This window comes from Prosopis cineraria, unplaced genomic scaffold (genome assembly GCF_029017545.1).
Source record: "Prosopis cineraria cultivar Desert tree isolate PC_DT_omini unplaced genomic scaffold, ASM2901754v1 PC4, whole genome shotgun sequence".
NCBI classification, from domain to species: domain Eukaryota; kingdom Viridiplantae; phylum Streptophyta; class Magnoliopsida; order Fabales; family Fabaceae; genus Prosopis; species Prosopis cineraria.
In genome coordinates, this window is record NW_026555335.1 from 35,161,892 (window position 1) to 35,182,857 (window position 20,966).

General features: G+C 30.6%; 1 protein-coding gene across 1 annotated transcript; it reads right to left on the reverse strand.

The window, feature by feature from the left end:
* Nucleotides 1-1,395: 1,395 nt before the first annotated feature.
* LOC129309894 (FCS-Like Zinc finger 3-like) lies at nucleotides 1,396-2,314 on the reverse strand. The gene is made up of 2 exons (XM_054951646.1): nucleotides 1,835-2,314; nucleotides 1,396-1,731 (listed from the first exon to the last, which is right to left on the reverse strand). Exons 1-2 carry the CDS (start codon nucleotides 2,086-2,088, stop codon nucleotides 1,563-1,565), a joined length of 423 nt encoding a protein of 140 aa, XP_054807621.1. The 5' UTR covers nucleotides 2,089-2,314; the 3' UTR covers nucleotides 1,396-1,562.
* Between the last annotated feature and the right edge of the window lie 18,652 nt (nucleotides 2,315-20,966).

Sequence of the window (20,966 nt, forward strand, 5' to 3'; positions counted from 1 at the left end):
TAAGTAAAAGGTCGATTGGATCGGTTCATGTATGCAAAAGACTTTACAGAAGCCATACCCTCCATTTGAGGCTTGACCCCAACAAATTAAATCTGATTTCGAATACTAAATGGTTTTAAACATGTAGTATAACATTTTTACATGAATATTTATGATATTAATTGATAAATGTTGGTTATTGTAGCATAAATTAAAATACCGATAAGCAAGCAGACGCTGACTCAGTAAAACCCACTGTTCTAGTCGTTTAATTGGTAAGATTCTTAATGCGCTCGCACGGTATGTTTATACCAAGGTATCAAAAATTAGATCAGCCATTGAATTGATTGAGTTATTGATTCAAACAGTTAATTGTTAAATTGTCTTTGTCAAACGGTGATTAGATCAATTATGAACAAATTATTTCAATTGAGCTGATAGACCAAGACACTAATTCAATTGATCAGGTATTGACCCGATTTTTACAGGTGCGTGTGTTTTGTATAGCTACTTCATTAGGGGGAGCTGCACCCATAAAATCCCCACTTCATCCATATTATCTGTTCTTAAAATTGAATTCTATACAAATTAAATTAAAACTACAGAAGTTATTAAAAAATAATCAAAAACTACCGCAAGCATTATGAGCAGTGGAGGCGAACTTGCATAAAAATATAAGATTACATTTGCTTATTAGAATAGAATAAATTAAAAAGATAAAAACACAAATAAAGTAAATCACCCTTTTCCTCATAGTAAACATGATAACATTTATTAATATATATTATAAATGTAAAAATTTTTACATCTTCTAAAAATTTTATGAATCATGATTCTCAACTCTATGAATGAAAAAACCCTTCTCTTTGTAAATATGCTCACATATCTCCTTTGATCATCTTATTTTTATCTTTATTTTTCAATCAATTCTATTCTAGTAAGCATGACCTAACTGATTTAGAATAAAATCACCTTAATTAGATTGAATGCTTAAAATTGTATAGTATATATGGTATATTCATTGAGATACTTATTAATAGCAAGCACTAATTTACTCATATAAATATATATATATATATATAGATATGTATGTATGTATGTATGTGGACATGATTACTTCGATATGGTCATGGACTTTTGCGCTCGTGGGACACAAATCAAACGTAATTGATGTGTTGCTTTCCAGATTTAATCAATAAAGCCATCCATCCACCGGCTCTGTCTTTCAATTTCAAAATTATTATATCATATATTTAAATCTCCCCCAATATAATTCAACTTTAATTTTCTGTCTTAAAATTACTGATTAATCATTCCCTTAGTTTGGTTTGCTTAATCAGATCAACCAAAAATGAAGAACCACAGTCAAAGAATGGTTTTGCAGATGTAGTGAAGAGGATCAAGCTAGAGAGAGACTGCAGAAAACTAATTTCAGATAGATTAAAAGAAGAGGTGTGAGGTAGAGAGCGAGAGAGATAGATGGTTATACAAATCAGAGGCAGATATGTATATATAGCTAAGGATCCGAAGTAGAAATCAAAGAGGGATTTATATAAAATCCAAGAAAGAGAGAACATAATTATTCAAGCAGCAACGACAGTGTGAGTTTTGGTGGAAGCCTTGGAGGTGGAGGTAGAAGAAGAAGTAGAGTCTTGCTGTTTCTTAGAAGTCACTTTATTCCACTTATCTTTCCTCTCGTCCTGCTTCATCTGCTCCTCCCTACACTCTAAGCTGCAAAATGCTGTGTCCCCCCTGTGATTTTTTTCATCCCAACAATAATCAATAAAAAAACAAAACCAAAATTACAAGAAACAACAGATCGATATGGATCTAGGCTATCTAGGTTTATGTGTACCTGTACATGTAGATGTCTTGGCCAGGGGCTAAACGGCGGTTGCAGAGCCGACAGGTTCGAAGGAAGTGAGGTGTAGTGTCGATGGCGATGTTGGAATATCTCGGGGACACCATGGGATGATGATGACGAGACATCATGGGATCATCAGATGGTAATTCCTGGTGGGTTTCTGTGCTGTCGAGGTCTATGTTCATGCCACTCATGCTGCTTGTTCTTCTGATAATCGCACCTCCTCCACGCTTTCCCAGCAACATCTTGTTCCTCCTCCTCCTCTTGGGTCAGGGCTCGTATGCAGATATATAGGTAGTCGCCGAAATCAAATACGTACTGGCACAGTTACGATTAGCAGGTAGCTGGTTTACACGAGAGAGAGAGAGAGAGAGAGAGAGAGAGAGAGAGAGAGAGATTGGTTTAGTGTTAGAGGTGAGACAAACTCATAGCTAGACGCAGTACTGCGTGAGTGAGTTATGAGAGAGTGAGAACGGAAGGTGGGAAGTGACGGTGCCTGATAAAGGGGATGACTCTACCCTCTCCTCCAATCTCCACCGTTGCTTCTGCCCCTCATCTACTCTTCCACGTCATCCCTTCCCTCTTCAATCTTTTTACCCTTTTCAATTTATTACTCCCCGCCTCCCTCCGTCACGCTTTTGGAGGTTACTTGGTGTCCAAAAATGTATGGGGAGAAATTTTGACAACTATCCTCTTTGTTTAACTCCTCATTTGATGTTAAACTATTTTAGATATCCTCTTTTATATATATATATTCCCTCCATTTATTTTTTTTAAATTCATATTTGTGTTTAAAAAATATCATAAAATATATTTAATGAACTATATTAATTGGTATACATACTTTTATCAAAAAATGTCTTATAAATTAGAATAAAGGCAGTATATGAAGAGAAAAGAAGAAATAAAAAAGGCTTTTTTTTTTTTAATTCCATTTATATTTATTGGTTCTAATAGAAAGGACTAGAACACGAATGCTTGAATTTGAGTGGTGTAAATACACAAATCAAGTTAAAAAAGCTAAGTCTTATTTAGGGGCACCGCTCTTTGCAAAAATCCAAACTATTTTTTTTCCAGAAAAAATCCAAATTAATTAGGGGTCTATAACTTATGCTTGTTAAACACTTAAAATATATTGATATTAATTAATGATACGTAAGATGTGTATAAATGTTTTCTTTTAAAAAATGTCCTTGAGTTAGATCTTAAAGATACTTACGTGTTTATTAATGAAATATTACAATGGTAATAAAACTTTAACCCCCTACTATGTGATTCTATGGTATATATAAGAATAGTTTTTATTAATTAATAATTAATTAACCTTCACTACTCAAGTTTGAACTCTTGCGAATTCAAAAGGACATATACATAGTGCGCGCTTTAGAATATTTTTACACTTGTAAACTTAATTATTCTGATTCATTTTTATACTTTTTTTAAGGAATGTTTCTTAGAGACTTATCAACTACTAGAAATAATAATTAATTTCCCTTCCAATTTTGAACCACAATGTTATTATTCATTAAACAATGCCATCTTTCGTCTTGATCAAAAGAGGATTACTTCATATTCCTTGGAGTGCTATTTTATTGGAATTTATTCCCTCATCTAGAACTAGATGCTTTCAGATTTAGGATTTGTTGGAATACTAATGACTGTTACGTATTGGACCTCATGCAACATCGAATAAAATTACCCCCCCCCGCCCAATTGATTGGAGAACGAGAATAGGATCTAATTTTCGATTTAATCCATATAATGTTCATAAAATATCAAATTTTAAATTTCTTTGGAGACAAGGAGTGTTCTTTTTTCAGTAATCGTGATGATGGCTTTGAATTTTTAATAAGAAATATATCTTAATAATTTTTAAATATTGATAAAATTCAATTATTATAATTAAGACACTCATTGAGTAAGTGTATTTAGACTACTCATCCAATTTAAATCCCATCAAAAACTGAATGAAATTAATTAGTTTCTCATGGTTACAGATGTTAGAGGATAGTTGATTATCCAAAATAACTCAATATAGCACTTCTTTTAGTCTCAAATTATAAAATATTTTTAAGACAAAATCACACATATTAATCAAACTCATTAAATATACTTTACAACATTATTTTTTAAAAAATATATAAATTTCAAAGATGCCCTTTATTTAATACTCTATTTGTAAAAGAATATTAGATAGACGAAGAATATATGAAAAGAGTAATATTAAAAAAGTATCATTAATAAAATCTTATTTTTATCAAAGAGTTTTATATTTTAAAATGTTAAATTTCTTCCAAAAATGTCTTATAATTTGAAATGAAAGTATTATTTAATATTCATATTAAGAAGTCAAATAAATTCGAGTATTTGTCAGGCATACTTAGCTAAATGATATGCATATGATTTTTTTTATTTAAAAAAACTTGAACCAACAGCTACTTGAAAGGATAATCTTCCACACAACTTAATCACCATTGGCAGTGTGAGTTGCTTGTTATTGAACCTAAATTGTTGAGGGGAATGTAGATATTGGCATCCTGCATACCCATCTAATCACGCGGTGGAATCTTCAATTAACAAAGCTTTATAATTTGAAGGAAAAATTTAATTATTAGTGGCTTTCGTCAAATTTCAATCCATGTCAACCAACGAATGGTTATTAATGGACCAAATTTAAACGTAAAGAATTATTTATTAATTTAAAAATAAAAATTATATTATATCCTCTTAGAAAAATAATGCCAAGATTGACATTTTTTTGGTTAAGAAAAGGAGAATACCCAACTATCTGGGTCTATTATTAAAAATGCAAATTTGGTCAACTCCCAAGGCATTGTCTTGCAAGAGCTTCATCAAATCATCTGGTGGATGATCCAAATCATGCATGCTCATGTTTATGGTAATAGCAAAAGAAGCCAAGGAGTCAGCACATTTATTTTCTTCATGATAGAAGCGATTAATCTTGACTTGGCATCCTTTATGTAGGAGGGAGTGGATTTGCAAAATCAGTCGACTGTTGGCATTCACAAAGGTGGTATCTTGTGATAAAAGAGACATTACTAACAGACAGTCAATATCTAGCTTAACCTTTCTAAAACCTTGTTCCCATGCCATATTCAAGCCATTAGACATAGCCCATACTTTTGCTTATAAAGGATGCACACACCAATGTTGTGACAACATCCATGGATCCAAAAGCTATCATTGTTGCATACCAAACATTTGGCACCCGCTCAACCATTTCTACTTTTGACTACACCGTCACAATTAAGCGTCACCCAGTTTAGGGGGCAATTTTTTCCAACTAACATTTTACATAGACTTAGTTGATCTACTTCCTTGAACTTTCCAAAGAGCATTCCTTGTCTTAAGAGAAAAATCCACTAATGCACGTACTTCAACTATTAGTTGGTCCCCTTGCAAAGAAACAATCACGCATATTTTGCCAGCATGTTTTAATTTGTTTTTGGCAATAGAGTTTCACTTCAATCGTGTTAACCATCTCTTCAACATGATCTACCATATCTATACTTGTATCAAAATCATCTAACATAAAACTACAGATACTTCTAGTCATGTCCCTTGCCACTCCATACTTATACCAACACTTACAACTTTGAACAATTTCATTAACCACTAAATGCTCTTCCAATTCTTGTGCAGTGATCATCCTCATTATAAGTACACACCTTAGACAAGGCCACATAATGCTTTCATTGCCTCTCTTATATTCAATGCTAACCTTAATATAGTGGCTCACCCCTTCCAAATATTCCCTCAATTATTGATGTGCAGATATCTATTCCTCTCATCCATACTCTCAATCTATTATCACAAATTGTTGAGGGAAATGTGATGAGTGGCTTAATCATTGTAAGTTTAAACTAATAAATAAATTAACTACTAACTTCCTTATAAGCCGCATGATTTCACACGATCGCGCACACGCATATCTTCCCTATTTAATCTAAATTAAAGGGAATACTAATAATTGTATTAAATTAGTTGTTAGTACTCTCAATCAAAAAGTTAGTAATATAACGGCTTAAAATTGAAACTTTCCTGAGCATCTAGCTCTCTCTCTATATTTAAATTCATCCTATACAATCTAATCAAGCCTAACTCAACCCAACAATCTAATCCAAACGACATTCAACATTATAACAACTACAAACAAAAGCAAAAGGTAAGCTTAATCTAGAACGATTAACATTAAGGTGCGGCTTTTCTAGAACCGTTAATTTTTCTTGTTTCATACAATCAATCTTTATAATTTATAAATAGGTTACACGTTATATATCCAAACAATGATAAAAATAAAATATTAAACTAATTAAAGAGGAAGAATAACAAATCCCCTCCATTTGTACAACCAATTTATATAGCAAAGCAAGATAACAAAATAATATTCCCATATATCATTCAAAGTCACCAACAACAATCCCAATTATTTTAGACAACATTATTTCCATATGTCATTCAAAGTCAACAACAATCCCAATTACCTATAATTCAACTATGATCAAGCAAGTTAAAAAAAATAATAAACTTAGCCTTACATTCCAATTATTTCAATGCATAATTCATATAAATAATATCAATAGCATCCCTTATATTTCCTTCTTGAATATTTCAACAAACATTTGAAAGGAAAGCCAACATTCAATTCATACCAAGGTCCACAAGTTTAAAGTGTTCATCAATCAACTCCCAACATCTAAACAAGGACACAAGACTTCTCAAACTTCAATCCTCATTAAAATTTAACTTAATATCATAACAAAATAGCATCCATAAATCCATCCCATTTCATATTAACCCACAATGGATTTTAGAACACTAACCACAGTCTAAGAATGACATGACCACAAATTTGCAACAACCTTCTAGAAAATTTTCTGCCAACGAGTTAGAGCTCCAACACTATATAGGAAAAATAAAGGAGAGGTTGAATTAATTTGTGCAAGTGAACAAAATTGAATACCAAACTACCAATTAGAATAAAAAAAAACTGGATTTCATGAGAGTGAAGAGAGGAAGAAGAGGGGGATTTGAATGATAAGTGTGATTAAAGTGGGCAGAGGAGCTTCGACAGTAAGAAGAGAGGAAGAAGAAGGGTAAATTTACTAGTGAAAGCACTCTAATAAGCAAGAACATGAGGGCGCGACTAATTGAAGAATAGGAACCCATGAAGACTAAATGAAATTGGTAAAGTCCCAATAATATGAATGATAAAATGGCTTCAATTGACTAAAATGGAGTGGAAAATGAAGGATTCGAACGAACCCTAGAAGAGATTCTTGAATGCGAGTGAGGATTCTTGAATGCGATGGGAAGGACAAAAAAGAAGCTATAGAGAACTCGAAGAAGATATTAGATGAAGACAATGGAATGAAAGAGGAAAAGTGTCTCAAACCTAAATTAAAAAGAGATAAGATGATTGTGAATAACAATCATCCTATATTTTAAATACATATAGGACAATTGTTAAGAACAACCATCTTGTATATTTTTATTTTTTTAAATTTTTTTGTTAATTCTTGAAAACTAAGCTAGGACAGTTACACAAGAAACCATCCTCTATGTTAAACATAGAGGACAGTTCCTTGTACAATTGTACTTGATTAGTTATTGCATTAATTATGTGCCCCCAGCTTTGCCTTCTCATATAGGACGGTTGTGCATACAATTGTCCTACCATCCTATATGAGGCATCCTCTATTATCTATTTTGTAGTAGTGAACAAACAAGAGCAAAAGTAGAAGCCTAAGTAGAACTCATATTAATATTAGCCATACATCCTTGTAAGTTATATAACATCCACTTCTTGAATGGTTCAACCATAAATCAATTAAATCTATTCAAAGGAATCAGTATTCTCAATGATCATGAGCCAAGTGGCATTGTTTGAGAACGTGATCAATCATCTTGCTTTCTATGCATGCCATAGCTTATACGGAGGTCACTATTTATCACATGCCTTTTAACTTGTTCAGCATTGTCATAAGAACTCCTCGAATGGCTAGCCATAAGAACACCCACACTCTTTGTGTACTCTCATGCTTCCAGATCACCACCCATTTAGCATTTTTTGAATCCCAATTTACCTCCACAATTAGCTCATATGTAGATTTGATTGAAAACTCTCTATTAGAGCTCTTATCCTATAATCGCTCAGCCTCCTCATCAAGTGGGCTTAGAGGCTTTGTACCTACAATAATAAATAAAAATTGATCTGGGAATCTTTATAAAAAAGGTCCTAGTTCCAAGTACCATCAATTCTAATGAAGTTACAAACTGGAAGAGCAAGTTCTTTGTTTGTGGTATCATGGGTTGCCAAGAAATTAGAAGGCCCTACATTATCAATCCTGTTGTTAGACCAAAAACGAACTTTGCTCCCATTGCCAATCTCCCATCTGAGACCTAAATTTACATCTTGCCATATTTTTTTTTAAAATATTTCTCCAAAGGAGAGAACCATTCTAGAATTTACCGCCAAGTCCATCTATCTCATCCCAACCATATTTACTTCTTAATACTTGCACCAAAAGAAGGTCTAGTTGGGTAGCAAGCTTAAACCCAATTTTCATCAAGAAAGTGCTATTTTGCGGTTCCAACTTTTTAAGCCTACATCTACCATGTGTGCGTGGTTTGCATAATTCCTCCCAACTCACCAACCTGGTCATTCTTCCACTATTAGTAGAATCCTGGATAAAATCTCTTATCAACTCCTCAGTCATATCATAGATGCCTCTCGAAAGTTTAGTAGTCTACATAGCAGAGAAAGGCCAGGCTTATAACACTGAGTTGGTAAAAGTAACATTTTTTAAAATTAAGATTATGCATATTAATTATACAGTATTATTACATCGTATTAACTTAAAAGATTAATTTACATTTTTAAATAAAATTTAAAGACTAGAATTACACACAATATTTCATAAAATCAACACAACATATAATATATGACAATATTATCAAGCTAAATTCTAAAACACACTTTTTCCCACCCTTTTTTTCAGCCAAGCACAGCCCTGAAAGTGAGAGGTAGGACTGGGCCAACCAGGTTAATGGACATGATGGACACTCTAAGTTGAATATCCTTCACCTCGTTTCAACTCCCCAACATTTAATTAATTAATTTTTTTTTGTAATGCATGGAATGAATAATTATATAATCATAATTTTTAGATGAGTAAAAAATATATTGATTTAGAAAAAAAAGTATAATTGATAAATTCAAATAAAAGAAAACAATAAAATTAGCAGAGATAACATGAGAATGATGAAAAAAATAAAGAGAAATATATTTACCGAAAAAGAAATAAAGAGAAATACAAAGCCCGTGCACAACAAATTGTTGAGGAAAAAATATCATACGTTTTGTGACTAGGTAGTTTCTTTTTTTCTTTTTAAAAACGAATATATTTTGATTAATACATAGAAGTGATTTTTTTTTTTAAGTAAACTATGGGTATCCAAAGCCAAAGATCTGGTTAATTCAGAACAAGCTGGGTTGGGACCCTTTTCAGGCGAAAGTTTTACGGGCAAATGCTGCTGTGAACTTGTAGAAATGATTTTAATGGACACATATATTTAGTTTTTCGTCTATAAATATAAATAAGTAAATATATATATTATTATATATATAATATAAAAATATAGTTAAAATTATTTTATTACATATATGTAATCTTTTATTGGAGATAATCTTATCTGATATACAATCAAGTACTAACTGTAAGCATATTTCTTAATAGAAACTTGAATCTTGATTTTCTGCATTGCAAGGGACTAATTACTTTAATTAGACCCAACACTGGTGGTAAATCATTTTCTTTTTAAATATATATAAATTCAATTTACAATTGGACCACATTCGCGTGCCTAATTTCTATTTTTTTAAAAAAAAATTATCTGCCATTTCAACTCTTCATAAGTTGAAGGAGCTTTCTGTTCTGTTCTCTTTTTCAATGTAAGATGAATATAATATAAAGTGAAGACAAGTTGGTTTTGATTCCATCATTAATTATATGTCTCTATCATATGAACTGGTCTTCTTCATGTTCCTTTCAAAGGTATTCTCCATTCACAGGCATTTCTAAATAGTCAATTTTTTAATTTAATAACCCCATTTTGTTGGGCAACAATTTAATTTAATATTGATCTATCTCTATACTGGTGGATATTACTCCTCATTTAGACATACAAGAATTGTTCATTTTTTCTTTTCTCTATTTATATAAATACATGAAAAATATATTTAAAGAAAATAAAGAGATAAAAAAATAAACATAAAAGTAAAATATCTTATTCTTTTTTATTATTCCATATATAGTGAGAGAGGGGAAGAGAGATTTCAATTTTTAACGGGACCTCACATTCATACTTAAATTTTCTTATTGGAAAAATTTATATATTTGAAATGTTTGCTTTTCATCATTAAATTAAGATTTGCGAACCTTTTATACATTATATATTTAATAACAAACTCTTCTTAGTGATTATTAGTATTTTTAACCTTTTAAACTTCAATTTTTTATTTGATTAAATATATAATATTTTTTTGTCATGATATTAAATATATAGATTAAGTATCTAAGGGATCATTTGTTTAAAATTTAAAATAAATAATTATTAGATAGTTTAAAAATTTTATAAAATGAGATTTATTTTATAGAGATTTTATTAAAAAATTATTTTTTATAGGTAAAGAAGAAATTATTTTATGTCTGGTTATTAGTAATTTTTAAATTTTATTATATGTTTATACATCTCTGTTCATAGAAAAATACTTATTATTTAGTTATTTTAAAATTTTAAAATGTCTCTATATATTTTATTTTTATAATGTTCTTACTCATCTTTTTGGTTATTTTATTTTTAGAAGATATTCAAGATTATTTCTTAAAATAATCATATTTTTTAATCTTAATTATTTTTGAAAGTTTAACTAAATTTTATAAAATTTTAAAAATAAGTGAATTTTTTATTGAAAAAAAAATTAAATAAAAAACGGCTTAAATCTTTCCTTTCCTTTTTCTTAATTATCGCTCGTTTTAACTCTTCAATTGTTTACGGCCCCAAAAAAAAATCTTGATATGTTGAAGGAGCTTTTCTCTTTTCTGATTTACTCTCACGCGTCCCCACACACATTTAAAGATGAAAATAATGTTGGAATTCCAACCTTCGATTCCAATATCGTTAATTTTATGTCTCTATCAAATGAACTGTTCTTCTTCCTGTTCCTTTCATAGGCACCTTTTTAATAATTAATTTAACATCCTCCATTTTCTTCAACAATAATTGCATGTCTATGGTTCTCAAATAGAAAAATAGCAAAAATTCATTAGTTTGATCATTGATGGCCCAAACAAGCAATTTAGGTTTGTGGATTCTACATGACTGAGGCCATCAACATCAATTCTTTCAATTGTATCTCCCACTTCTCTTTTTCTTCACTCTTTAATTGTTTCCTTTTACGATTAACAATAAAAATCTGCTTTTTATATTTAATTATTTTGTGTGTTTTAGTCACATATTTTGTGTAATATGGAACACTATGATGGTACTCTCTCCGCTTTTTTTACATGAAAACTATTACTTTTAATTTATTTTTTACATAAGTAAAATCACATTTTTAATAAATATTTATTATAAATTTCTTAAATTATCTTTTATAATTTCATCATTCATAGTCATAAGAAACAATTAATGAAGAGTATTTTAATCTAATTATTTTATTTTCAAACAAAACTAACTTAGTTAACTGATTGTCTTAAATTATGTGATATAATTTTCTTCTTTTACAAATAAAAATGGAGGGATTATATGGATTCTAAAATGAGTTGCAAATTTGTGGCTTATGAATAGGATAATGTCTTACAATTTTTATATTCTACATTTATTATAGACAACAAAGCCCAAAATTTTAAGGGTATAATTTATGCAACTTTTAATTATATGTATCTCATCAAATCTTTGAATTAAAAAGGGAAAAGTATAAAATATATTAACGTGAAAAATCATGCAGTTTCTTAAACTTATTTTAATTGATTGAAACGGAAGTGATAAGGTATTTATATATTATATATCATGTATGTAAATCATTGACCATTGAACACATTATATATAATTATATATAAAGGTAGGTCGAAATCAGTAATCCAATCACAATCATCACAGATGTTTCCAGCAATATGGAGATTTATACAAAATAAATGAAATATCATAGAGAGATCATTAAATCGAGAGGACTTAGTGATTAATCATCCAAAAAAAAGTTAGAATGATGAAGTTGGGAAAGTGGGAGATTGATGGGAGGCAATGTTTAAGATTAGGGTTATAATTAAGTTAATTATGAAATTAAGGAACAAAGTGGAGGCAATCAAATGTGGGAGAGAACATGTTATACACATAATGGAAAAAAGGCCATAATTGATGTCTCCTACCAAACATAAATGGAAAGGGTGCCTTGTCCCATTGGAACTGACTTCTCTTCCTTCTCACTTCTTTAACATCTTTCTATCATCAATAATAGCAACAAAAGTATATCTCATTTTTACTATTCTCCTTAATCTAATCATTCTTATAATTATGAATACGTGGAAATTTTGACAAAATAATGTATTTCTAGAACTTCCAATAGTATTCACTAAAGGCGCGCAATAACAAATATTGTAAGACCACCAGACTCAAATCAAAAAGCAATTATAGATTAGTGTTAGATATCTTAAAGACTAGTACTGGTAAATTGTTTGCTAAAAAAAGGGGGGAAAGAAGGGGGAAAAATGTTGGGACCAAAATGACCTAGTTGTTTTTCTTTTTGGTCCGAATTTTTGGAATTATTCTCCCTTGGAATCCATTTTATTTTTTAGGTTAATTTCCTAAAAAAGTCTTGTTACAGAATAGATTAAATGAAATTTTTGTTTTGTTTTGACTTTGCATCCAGTAGCCATAGATATTTAGTTAGAGTTAAATAATAATTTAACCCTTAAACTATAGATTTAAAAATATCTAGGATCCAAAGTTCAATTTTAGTGTAATGTTCCTTTTCAACATTTCAAGACAATATAATGTGACCTCTACCATTAATAAATATTAACTTTGATTGTTGCTTGACCAGAAAATTATAGAAAAGAACATCAAAAATTACAAAAAAAAGATCAAAAAAATTTTCTTGATCATTTTCTGTAATTTTTTGGATCATTATTTATAATTTTTGAAGTTATTTTTTATAATTTTTGAGATCCATTTTTATTATTTTATTATCAACTAATTATTAAAATTAACTTTTATCAATAGTGGAGACGATATTAATTATATTATTTTTAAAAGTTGAAAAGAAATATTTCATCAAAACTAAATTTAGAGTCCTTTACATTTTTAGGCCTATAGTTTAAAAGACAAACTACCCTCCCTCCTATCCAAAATATAAGTGTTTTTTTCAGTTAATCTTGGTTCAAAATATAATCAATCAATTTAGAACATGTAAAAATTCCCTTGTCCCATTTTATCCCTTGTAACCCAGATTTTTATATAAATTTATCTCTTACTCATCATGAAATTTATTGATAATCAAAACCAAGGATATAAAGGAAAAATGATATATACTTTTATGAAGATAATTTTTTTGATACGTTGCTTTTTCCTAAAAACTGCTTATTTTGGATCAAAGAAAGTATTGTGTATGCCTGCATTGGATGATGTTCAGTTCATTGAACTCAGTGAGAACTGAATAATAAGAAGCATCCAAATCCACGAGTTTGTGTTCGATATTTGATTTAATCAAATATTATGCCAATTTATTTTCGATAATCATAATCTCTGGACTTGCCAGCAAACATAAAGATGGTGAATATAAAACCATGTGGAAAGGAAGCTAAAGTCCAACAATCTCAATCTAGGGCTTCTGAGTCTAATATGGAGATGGGCTTTTGAAGGCCCAATAGGCCCATCCAAAAGTGTCGCTCAAACCCTTTGTTGTCGTTCCTGAGCGATGAGATTCAGATACATGATTGGAAATCCAAAAAGTTGAGGGTCAAGGGACACATAGAAGCTCACAAAAGATTAAAATTTAAAATACACATTAAATAATTAAAATCATATTTTATCTTATTACTCCCAAATCAGCATTCAGCAATATGAATGAAATTACACTGTTTTTTGACACATCCATACAATGGACTACATTCAAATGTTGCAAGTATCTCAATAAACAATATAAAATGATCAGAATAGAATTTAGTGAGTCACCTTTAGGAGTCATTGATATAGAAAACTTACAAGTATAAGTAAAGATGTTGATTATCTTAAGCCTGAGAATATTCACAACCTACTAGACTCTCTAAACCTTCAAAAGATAGATAAATATAAGAGAGCATAAAGATAATGAGAAGGTGAACTTATGAATACTAGAATGATTAATTAATTATTTTAACTTTTTCAAATTCTCTTTATCTGGTAAGTTAAAAGATAGGAAAAATAACTTATGGCTAAAGAATAGTAGGTTCTACTTCTATACAAATAAGCTCACTTATATAATCTATCGATCATAATTCACATAAGATTATAGAGTTAATATGTTTTGGGCCCAATAATAAATTAATACAAATCCACAATATATTTAAATATTCCAAGTTTCCAACAGCAAATCCATCAAGTGTTTTGGACTCTAATCAACATGATAAAATGTAGAATTAAATGACCAAATACCCACTAACGCTCAGCACAAAAGTTCGAATCTAAACAAGTTTTTCTCAGTTTTCTCCCCAATTTCTCATAGATATCTCTCACACAAACATTAATACATGAAAAGAACTTTCTGAGAAAGTTATTTTCGAGAGAAATTCTCAAAGAAGGAGCGAGCAAACTAAAAGCAAATCAACCCTGCCAAAAACTAAATGCTATTCTAACTAAGCTTGGTTCGCTTGAAAAATTAAATAGAACAAATCCAGAGACCTCAACAGAGCACGATCAGAAGTATTAATTTGATTTGTTTGCTTGTGCACGCAAAACTGCAACTAAACTTCGGATTAATCCAGGGCTGCCTTTCACTGATGTCGTAATATCTATCCTTTTGCTGTGGATAGAATTTTTTCCTTTCTTTGCTGTTCCGGTTTGTTGTGTATACTATCTTTTCATTTTTCTTTCTTAGCTTCCAGCATTGCTGCCTGCAATAAGAGGGAACAAATGAATTTGTTGCATGTATGGCTTATCTTTTTAGTCTTTTCAGTACTGGTTTTTGCTGTGTATTTGACTTTCTGAGACATTTCATGGATCCTAGCTCCAAGAAAATCTCAGTTATATGGACTTGGAAATTGCAAAGGTCCTGACAGGCTTTGACACATGGTACTTTTACTGCTGTTTGATGTGCTCATGCTAATAATTCTCTTGGTAATTCAGATTTTGGAGGAGCAATATCTTAGCACGGAGCTGGCAATTCATTGACTTGTGCATATATTATTTCTGGGTGTGATTACTGTGATAATATTGGAGGTAATGTTTCTCTCATTTACCTGTATGATGCTAGGATCTGGGATTGGATTTATGATTACCATGTATTCTCAATGTAATATAAATCATCTATGCTGTGCAGGTAAGTTAAAAGATAGGAAAAATAACTTGTGGCCAAAGAATAGTAGGTTCTGCCTCTATCCAAATAAGCTCACTTATACAATCCAACATGGCTCTGTAGGGAATATATTGGAGAGTATAAACAAGGAGTTTCTGATACACCATGGAATTTACCATACATACAATTTCTTTGCATGTTTCAGTTGGAACACTCATCTTGCTTATGCCATAGATATGTTTTTATGGGAAACAACAATTTGTGAACTTTTTGTAATTTATAATAATGCACTATATTTTTTGAGGTCTAAATTCAAACCTGAAGTTTCTTGTTAATCAAAATTAAAATGAAGAATCCAATGCTGTGATATTAGTAAATTGTTTTCTGTTCTTTTTACTCTCTTTTCTGTATTTTATGAGTGTTAATAAAGTGTCAGTAAAAGTCATAAATATGTAACATGGAACTGTGAAAAGGTCTTAAATATGAGAAAGTTGATCAACTTTTGTAAATCTTTTCCGGTCTTTATGTCTTTGTTTCTAAAATATTTTAAATTTGCTTGTTTATTTATTTTAGAAGTTAGCTTGGAGATAGAACATGGGTATCAATGTATATAATCTGGGCAATATTTCTAAACATTGAAATCGGAAATAGAGCAATATTTCTAGTAGATTTCATATATAGTTATGAAAATACATTATTAACTGTTGCAAAAGTTAGCTTTGTGTAATAGTGTGTGTAAAACAAAAGGCAATATGACTTTCATTATTAAAACTTTAAACTTCTCGATGTTAAACTTATTTCATGACAGTAGACATTTTAAAAAAATTTCCATTGATAATCTAATTTTGAAACTACTTATTGAGCCGTAAGATACCCTGAAAGAGGGAAGAGAATTCAGCTGAGATGAGAGTTAATAGATTATACATGTAAATAAGTTTGATATTACATTTTAATTCAAAAACCTTAAGATAATAATAAAGAATTTGGTAAACATGTTGAGACAAACAATTATTTAGAGGTTGAGTTGATTGCTCAATTTTTCAGCAAAAATAGCAAGTAACATGCTTAATCAAAATTTGAAATTAGTTGGCAATTAATTTGTTATTCAAAGGTAATTGCCTCTCAATATGTTGGGAATTGATCTTCAATAGAGTTAGTAATTCGGCTATGCCTAATGAGCTAGTTCAAATAAGCTTAAAAAAATTTAAAGTTAGGCTTTATAAACCTAAATACTTGAGTAACACTTTTACTTTTTTTAAAAAAATATATAAAGTATATTAAATATTAATTAATTCTTTAAATTTTAGTTCATTTTATACCAAGAAATTATATATTTGGGTATATTATTATAGATATTTTTTTAAAAATGAAATATCTTAAAATAATATTTAAAATGTATTTTAATCTTAATTTAAAATTTTATGACACACAATTTTTTTAAAAAAATTGATTTTTCTACATTTTTTGAGTATTTCAAAAAGCACATTTTATATATTTTGATAATAATAAAAATAATTAATTTTAGAGCAAAGAATAAAGTTAAAAAAATAATTTAAAATATTTTGATAATTTGAATATTCAGATAAGCCTAAATAAACTCTAGAGTGCTAGTGCCAAACCCAAACTTGGCTAGATGGGGTTTTTTTTTTTTTAAAAAAAAATAAGTTTAGGCTTATTAGAGCCCAAATTCAGCTAAACCCGTATAAGCCCACCCTTTCCAAATTATTGGCTCAAATCTCCATATGTAAACAGACCTTATGGAAAACTTGGTACCCACTATTTTCTTGCAGTGATTATTTAGTACATGCTATGTTAATGGCTTACTTATCTGTTCAAAATTACCAATTATTTCACCATATTATTATAAATAATTGAATAAAATTCCTTCAAAGATTTGAACATTTGCTTATATTTTTTGTTAGATTTTTTTATGGTCTTTGCAAATTTTTCAGATTTCTTATACGAAAGTAACATGTTGTACACTAAAGAATGAGACAGCTTTATGGTTAATATAATCTAACTACTGCTTTTAAATTATTAATTTCTATTCTACAAATTGAGGAAAAGAGCTTATTTATTGGTATGTCTATTGTACTTCCCTTTTCATATGAATTTCACTGAAATTTGAATATTATAAATATTTTTTGAAATTATGTAATGATTAGAATTTATGTAATAATAAAAAAGAGACATTTTTTCTACACGGTAGGCGATAATAGAAAAAGGGCTAAGGGCCAAATATAACCGTTAAAATTTTTAAAATTTTCACACTGCCATTTGTACTATCAATTTCTTCCATTGGCTGGGCTTACATTAATTTTTTTAATATTTATTTATTATAAAAGATTGTATTATGAGGCCACTAATATTTTTATATTTTTAATAATTTAAAAAATTCTTCTCTCTTCCACCTTCACCCTCCCTCCTGTCTCCCCCTCCCCGGTCCCCCCTTCCTCCTTATAGTCTCTTTCTCCTCCTTATCGTTTCTCTCTTCTCCATCTTAGCCACCGCATTGGCATCCTCTCTACATTTTCCACCTTTTCCTCCATTCCTTCTCTGCATTCTTTATTTCCATGCATGGATGACGCCATGATAGCTAACCTCATCTCCTGCAACCCCTCCTTCACCGACCCCCTCAAATGCGCCATTGGCGATGCTTAAATCGACACTGTATATCAACACTGAAGATGTGTTGTTGTCGAAACGATGAGACCCTACTAATCTCTGCCCTCTATCTTCCTCTCTCCTCCCTCACTCTGTCTCTCTCTCTCTCTCTCACCCTCCCTCTCCTTCTTTGATTTCTCGAACTAGTGCAACGTTGATGGTCTCCCATACTTCAGCTACAAGGCCATTCTCGACGGCCTCCCTCCCTCCAAAGCCGATGCTTCCTAGCAAATGCCTTCTCTCTACAAGTCCACCAACACCACTTGCATTGATCCCTTCCTCAAGGTTCTTGCGTTTAGATCTGATCTCGGCCTTGACTAGCCACGTCCCTCCTGTCACCTGTGTTGTCTAACAGGGTCATGACCTTTTCTGTCAAAGCCGCCAGTGTTTAGGTCGTTCATGGTTCGGGAAGGGTGAAGGGTGGGGGGAGAGAGGACGGAGAGAGAGAAAGGAAGTTCTAAGGGCCAACATGCATGTTCAACTCAATTAAGGAGGCATCCATGCTCATCGAGGATGGTTCTCCGTTGAAGCCGATCTAGCCCATCCATAGTAGTCATCAAAGCTGTCATGGAGTTGGTGAGGAGGAGGACTAGAGAGAGAGAGAGAAAGGAGGGAGAGGACAAGAAGAGGGAGCGAGAGAAAGTGGAGGAGAGACCTAAATATTTTTTTATATTATAAAAAATATTAAAAATGAATTGTGAGACTCACAATTAAATATTTTATAATAAAATATTAAAAATCAAGAGTGGGACCTACTTAACAAAAAATAACATTAGAAAAAAAGGGTGATTGAGAGATAAAATTAACATTAAATTAAATTTAAGATTATTTTTCAACTTTGATGACTAATTCAGAGATAAATTTAACCTTAACGCATAAAAATTATTTGCTCTTTTTTTTAAATATTTACTTTTTATATAGGTTTTAATTAGCTTGATAAGAAAGTCTATATTTTCATATTAACTTTGAAGCCAATGAAGACACACACAGATATATGTATGTATGTATGTATATATATATAAAGCTCATTTTCTATACTAGATTTTTTTTCTTTTAAATCAATGTAAAAAATTTTCTCAACATCAATTCAATAGCCTCCCCTTTTTTACACTTACGTCAAAACCAATGTAAGACAAAAATCAATATGACTTTTATTAAGGTTGTAAAATTTCTCGATGTTAAACTTATTTTGTGATAGTAGTATACATTTAAAAATAAATTCCATTAATAATCTAATTCTGATGCTACTTATTGAGCCATAAGGTGTCCTGGAGAGATGAGAGCTAAAAAGTATTCAGGTAAGTAAATTCAGTATTATATCTTAATTCAAAACTTTAAAGTAATTAATAAAGAATTAGGTAAACATGTTGAGTAAAACAATGTTTAAAAGTTGAGTTGATTGCTCAATTTTTCAACAAACAACAAGAAGTAACGTGCTTGGTACATCTCGATCTCATCATTCACAAAGGAGTTTTTGTTCGATTGCTCTCTAAGAAAAATCAAGATGTCATAGATCGGGAAGTTCATAATCAGCTTTACTGTTTTGGATATGTCTCTATCACTGTATATGCTTTTTTCTTGATCTTTTGATTTTTATTTTATTATGTCTTCTTTTTTATGAGTCTTTACCCTGCTATTACCTTTTATTTTAATTAATATCATTTAACTTTTTCTAAAGAAAAAGGTGACATGCTTATTCAAAATTATCAGCAGCCAAATTTGTGGCTTCTCTTATAGGTAAAAAAGAATGCGATACATAGCTTTTCATTATAAAGTTCTTTCACAAATTCCGAGTATGTAGCTACCCAAGAGTATATGTATGATGACATGTCCTTGCCTATCTAAAAGCAATCATATCCACGACTCCTTACTACAAGTTCACAATACAACTTTTTGATAAGTTTACAACTTTAATTGCCAAGAGCGCGCAGGAAAATGCAGAGAGGCAAATTGTAGTCCCTTTTACTTGCATCTTTGGCGAAATTGTGTGGTATTCAAACTTGTGATGATACTTTATTTGTCATTTTCCTTGATTTCAATTCCTTGAGAAAATGGAGTAATTGAGTAATTGAAGGAGAAGAACAACCAAAAAGAATATTCAAAGTAAATATTTTTAAAAGTTACTCGTCCATATGATGTGTTGCAAGCACCCCCACCATTAAATGAAAACCGCCAAATTCTTAGTAGTAGTCTAAGAAGGGCCCCTAGAGAGAATATATAGTACTCAGCATCTTGAGAACATGTTTCCATTGAACTTGAAAGGAAAACTGTTGAGAAAATTTGAGAGAAAAGAATACTAGCGAAAACATTTCATTAAACAACAACAATAATTAGAAACAACTTAACATTCATTCACTTGAAGGATTACAAATCAAACCAACCCTTAACTTGGGTGATAAATAAACCCAAACATGAAGACTAACCATGATGTGAAGACCAAGTTAACCTCCCATTTGAGGTAGGATTTCAACCCCCTTACTTCTAAACACAATATGGTACCCTTTTATATAGAACTTAGGGTCTACAACTAATTAATGTGATTAACCCTAATCACATATTAATACTCTAATATTCCAACAATAAGCCCTTACTACTGTTTATGGATTCAAAGAAATCTACAGAAAGGCCTCATTTTGTTTTTAATTATTTATGCATATGTTGTAATACTGCAATGAGAGGCAGAATAGAATCAAAGTCAGTGACCATATAAGGGTCGTGTTCTTCATTTGATCGTGGGTGTATTGTACAGGAGTAATCTAGCTACATCCCTTGTCTTTCCTTTAGTAAGTGGACACGTTCTCTAGCTCTGTTCATTTTCCCTTCGTTCTCTAGCTCCGTTCATTTTCCCTTCGTTCTCTAGCTCCCTTCTCTTCCCTGGGCTATCTT